Genomic DNA, 4,904 nt, shown 5'->3' with positions numbered 1-4,904 from the left:
TACACCTAAAATCCCCCCACAAACTGCAGCACCAGCCCTTAAATGAACTCCAAACCTCACATTAACTCTGAACCTCAGCACTGTAAAAGAAGGGCAGGAAGGGAAACTTAAATATTACTGTCTTGGTGAACGAGGAGAAAAGAAAAAAGGAAAAAAAAAGAATCAAGATGTATTTTGGCAGTTTTCCACATCAGTTTTCCCATTTCCCTCCCTTGTGCACTTTCTGCAGCTGCAAGCTGTCCTTTCCCTAAACGCTGAGCAATCCCAGCACTAAACTAATCAATATTAATAGCCATGGGCTCGGGCGGGGGGAGGAGAGGAGAGGAGGGATTACCCTGACCTTTTTCAACTCACACTGCCTCAGACGGCCACCAAGCAGCTGAGGAGAGAGCAGCCAGACGGTAATGCCATGTGCTTTTAGTAGCTTTTCTTTTTTTTTTTTTTTTTCCCTGTGAATATTTACTTCTGTTGCCTCAGTGCAGATAGCGATGAAGTCTGATTGTCTTCAGGAAGGAAAAAATGTAATTATATCAGCCATCTCCGGGCCAAACCTCGCCTTGATGGGAAACTCCACTGAAATCAGGGGAATAACGCCCAGGCTGGATTTTAACTTGAATTTATATTAAAAAGAGGAATTGGATTAGGGAAGTTTCGACAGGTGAAGCGTTGAATGCCGGTGTGCTTTGCGGATTTCTCTTATGATAGGGTATAATCAAACCCATTGAGCCTGCGACTGGGATATTGAGTGCGAGAGCAAACAAAGGGCTGGGTGAACCAGTCCTCTATTGTTAAGCACAAGTGTCCACAGCAGCTCATCCAGATACGGGGGTATGTACGCACTCAGGACAGGGTGCTCAGAATTAAAGACAAATCCTATTAATTAAAACAAAATCATAATTGAAGCTTTTTGTTCATATTGGATTTGGGGTTTATTGTAGACTTTCTGGTTAGCAGCGTTCCTTAAAAGAGAAGTTTATGTCAGGAGGCACGGGGGATTATTGGCAATTAATGCATTGTCTTTTCTTTACTGAGATGTTCTTGTTTCCATGTGCAAAATACGATTTTTAGTAATTTTGTCTGAGAAATCTGGATAAAATTCTATTTATGCCTTTTCTCTTTTGCTCTGAAAGAGCCAAGCCTCAGGGAGAGGTCCCAGATTGAGGTCTTAGATTCGTGGGGTTTTTCTGAATAAACATTTTTATGGTATTTTCATATTTTTTCTTTCGAGCAGAAAATACTTTGCAGATGGCTGATATCACAGCACTAGCTAATGAAGCCACGGGTGTGTTTTTCCTTCCTTTGTCAGTACCCATCATGTCCGACAAGCCAGATTTTGCAGAAATTGAAACATTTGACAAGACCAAGCTGAAGAAGACAGAAACCAGAGAGAAAAATCCACTGCCCACTAAAGAAAGTAAGTGCTTATGAGGCTATTTGAACTACGAGTAGCAAGGACACAATCTGTATTGCAGTTCATATGCAAAATGAATACTAATCGTAGGATTACAGGCTCAAACTCATCTCCTGACTGGGGATAATACTAAGACTTGTACTCTATGCTGGGCTTCCAAGGATACAAGTAGTTATAACCGACGGTGTGTTTTGTCTGAAAAATCCTTTCTGATGGGATTGCTCTTGCTTCTGCTAAAAGCAAGACCAGTTTTTCTGCTGGTTGCAGGTAACAGGATCAAACTGTTCGTAATTACCATGTTACCAGCCTCTTCGGAGGCACAGACGCACAGGGAAACCCTTGCACATCCCGGGCAGGCCAGGCAGCATCCCCAGAAGGTGCCTGGGCTCTGGATTTTGCGTTATCAGACAGAGGAGCTGCTGCCCCCCGCTGGTACCTGCTGTCAGCCCTGGCCAGGAGAGCTCCAGGCACCTTCTCTGGGAATAAAGGAGCGAGAGAAACCCATAACAGGCAATCTTCCTTAGCAAAGCACGCCTGGGCTTTTCTCGTGCAGGGTCTTCTCCCGTACACGCACTGGGCACAGGCAGCCAGATGAGGGTTGTGATTCACATTCAACTTCGGATCTGAAAACGGCATTTCTCTTGCATTTGGACCAGACATTGTGAGTGGTTTCCTTCAGAAGAGTATCACTCACCACTTTGGATGTGTCAGTACTGATAGCCATGGAGACGCATTGTCCCTTGACATAAAATACCTGTTTTTTCCCTGTTTTATTATCCCTACTGATGCTAAAGCTGTAAATACAAGAGGAGGTTTGCACATCATGAACTGCACCCTACCTGCTACGCAGACGTGGGAATGGGTTGGCATTTCAGGGGTGGCCAAAGAAAGCAAGTGGGGACTTACCATCCCCTGGCTTTAAGAATGACCGTAGAAATCTGTACCCTGCAGAACCATTACAATGTTTACTGATGATGTTTTTGTTTCCTCTGTCTTTCTGGCAGCTATTGAACAGGAAAAGCAAAGTGAAAGTACAGCCTGAGCGTAAAATTGAAGATGTGACTGCTGCTTCTTCAGTGGGGTTTTGGCTTCCGAATTGGGTTGTGGTGTTTTGTTTTGTCCCCCCCATCCAATGTTTGTTGCCCATTTATTGTAGCAAACATTTGCTCATTTCATGTTCCCCAGGGAAGAAGTTTGTTTTGTGTTTGTTGAACAAGATACTGTGTATTTGTATTCTTAAAACTGTAATTCCAAGTTCTGTATCAACCCCATTACTTGCCAAAAAAAAGCAATTTGCATAAAAATTGTTTTCCTAAACCTCACAATAAACAGGTTTCTTCTGATCAGCTGTCTTTGAGCCTTGCAGAAATAGAGTTTACACTGCAACTCTTACTAGCGTCCTCCTCACTTTGTTTGCATTGCCACAGCATCTAGAGAGCACAGCCAGGTTGGGAAGTTACCCCAGGCACCGACAGGACCCCCTGGTCAGCATACAGCCCCTCTCCATCAGCACGTACACCTGTATCCTGCAGACTCCCGGAGCCCCAGACAGCACCGACCCCCAGGCACCCCCCGACTGCCTTTGCAAATGCCTGGAGACTTCTCTCCCCTTCCCTGTCTCGCTCAAGAGTGTTTCAGGGGAACTCTGAGGGGCAAATCTTTATGCTAGTAGCTCCTAAGCTTTTAAACCCCCAGCTTCGCAGCAGGCATGAATAAGATGGGAGGCTGCTGGCCTGCTTCAGCCCTGTCCAACAGTAGGTTAGAGGTCTCAGAGACAAGTGCCTGCTTACAAATTCCATGAAAAATTGATGGCTGGGCTGAGGAAATACTCAAATTAGCATCCCAGATGGGAGAAGGGCTACAGCACCGTCTCCACAGCTTTTCTCTCTCTTTAGCCTGCCAAGATCCAATCAACCTTGGGACAACTGCAGCACGCATAGCCTTTGGCCCATCTAATATCAAGCAATACAGGAACGCGGGAAGGTGAGAGAAGGAAAGAAAATTTGCTATTGCACTGATTTTCTGGGATGAGAGAGAGACCTTCAGCAGCACAGGGGCGTAGGACACAAACCTTCAAAGCAAGCAAAGACTCCCTAAATCATCCTTACTGGTGGTGCAATAACATCCCCACTGGTCTGCAGAGGGCTTGGCAAAAACAGACTCCGATACCAGCTCAGGGGACTCTCAATTACATGGTATCACATTATCTCTGGAATTAATTTGCAATCATGTTAGAAAAACAAGTGCTTACTCTGGGAAGATAAACTGCTGTCCCTGGAGCTTTGGTTTGATCCTACTTGCGCTGTGAAATAGGAATAATTCTGTGTACTTCAACAGGGTTACTTGGGTTTATACCCATGTAAGGCGAGGCAGAAACTGTTCTACAGGCTTCAGAGAGCAGAAATGAATGGTTGGGGTGGCGTTTAGAAAGCTCTCATTTACTTAAGGGTTGCTTGACACTTGACATTTAGTGTGAATAATCAGAACTGTAATTAAACAATAGCAGCGTAGCCGCAAGAAAGGTGACTCTCAGTGGCCACAAAAAGTAAACAGAGGTGGCCAAGAGACCAAGGGAAAACAGACGGCATGCAGGACTAGTGATTTCCGTTAGAGCTTCGTTAATGTCAGTGGTATTCAAAGGGCCAAGACTGCTGTTTGAATCACTACTCATCAGTTCAACATCGCTGCTGTTTCTTTTTCATGACCAAGGTTTTTTTGCACATCCTTCTTTGAGGACCTCATTCCCCTTGTCACCTGACTCTAAGGGGGCTTTTTAGGGTCTGCTGGATTTATTAATACTCACTTTTATTTAAAGGGTGAAGAACGTGAAAGGTTGAGCAACAAGGAAAATGGTGCTATCTTCTTTGTGACTCATACCTTCCCCACGCACTTCAAGGTCAAAGAGCCTTTGACATTATTTAAATATCTACTTTGATGACAGTTCCTTCATGGAGAGAGCATTCAGAGACAGCGCTTAGAGCAACAACACCTGCTGGAAACTCGTACAGCTAATACCGTTCAACCAGATTACCCATTCCTTTTCCGCAGGATGACTTTTAAGCACCGTATTGCACTCAGCGGGCAAGCCCGCAGACTAGACTTTCTCCTCGGTTTTGCCAGGAGACAGCACTTTGTTCCGCGTGACAATCTCCCTCCTTCTCTGCCAGTTCAGAGCATCTGCCAACTCGCTCAGCACAATAAGCTGTAAATCACCAAAAACCTCTTTGGCACAACTGAGCCAGTGGCCTCCGTCTGTGCCCCCAGGTTCACCCAGAAACTCAAGGCCTGGGCTGTGTCCTCAAGCTTGCACTTTGCAGGAGGAAGGGAAGGAAGATCTGGCCGGAGCAAGAAAACAGATATTCTCCTCTCGTGTTTGCACAGTGTCCTGGTTTTGGCAGGGATAGAGTTAATTTCCTTCCTAGTAGCTGGTACAGTGTTTTGGGTTTAGGGTGAGAACAATGTTATAACACACCCGATGTTTTAGTTGTTGCTA

General features: G+C 45.2%; 1 protein-coding gene across 2 annotated transcripts; it reads left to right on the top strand.

Annotated features, from left to right (window-relative positions):
- The first annotated feature begins 354 nt into the window (after positions 1-354).
- LOC103904414 (thymosin beta-12) lies at positions 355-2,754 on the top strand. Of its 2 annotated transcripts, none has more exons than XM_009285891.1 (3): positions 355-401; positions 1,307-1,414; positions 2,416-2,754. In XM_009285891.1, exons 2-3 carry the CDS (start codon positions 1,315-1,317, stop codon positions 2,451-2,453), a joined length of 138 nt encoding a protein of 45 aa, XP_009284166.1. In that variant the 5' UTR covers positions 355-401; positions 1,307-1,314; the 3' UTR covers positions 2,454-2,754. The 2 variants fall into 2 exon arrangements, with proteins under 2 accessions (XP_009284166.1, XP_009284167.1); XM_009285892.1 differs by lacking the exon at positions 355-401 and adding an exon at positions 802-828 and having other exon boundaries at positions 2,416-2,747.
- Positions 2,755-4,904: the final 2,150 nt, after the last annotated feature.

Source organism: Aptenodytes forsteri, unplaced genomic scaffold (assembly GCF_000699145.1).
Source record: "Aptenodytes forsteri isolate BGI_AS27 unplaced genomic scaffold, ASM69914v1 Scaffold54, whole genome shotgun sequence".
Classification (NCBI taxonomy): Eukaryota; Metazoa; Chordata; class Aves; order Sphenisciformes; family Spheniscidae; genus Aptenodytes; species Aptenodytes forsteri.
Note: the sequence above shows the minus strand (reverse complement) of the source record. Positions and strands in the feature narration are given on the sequence as shown.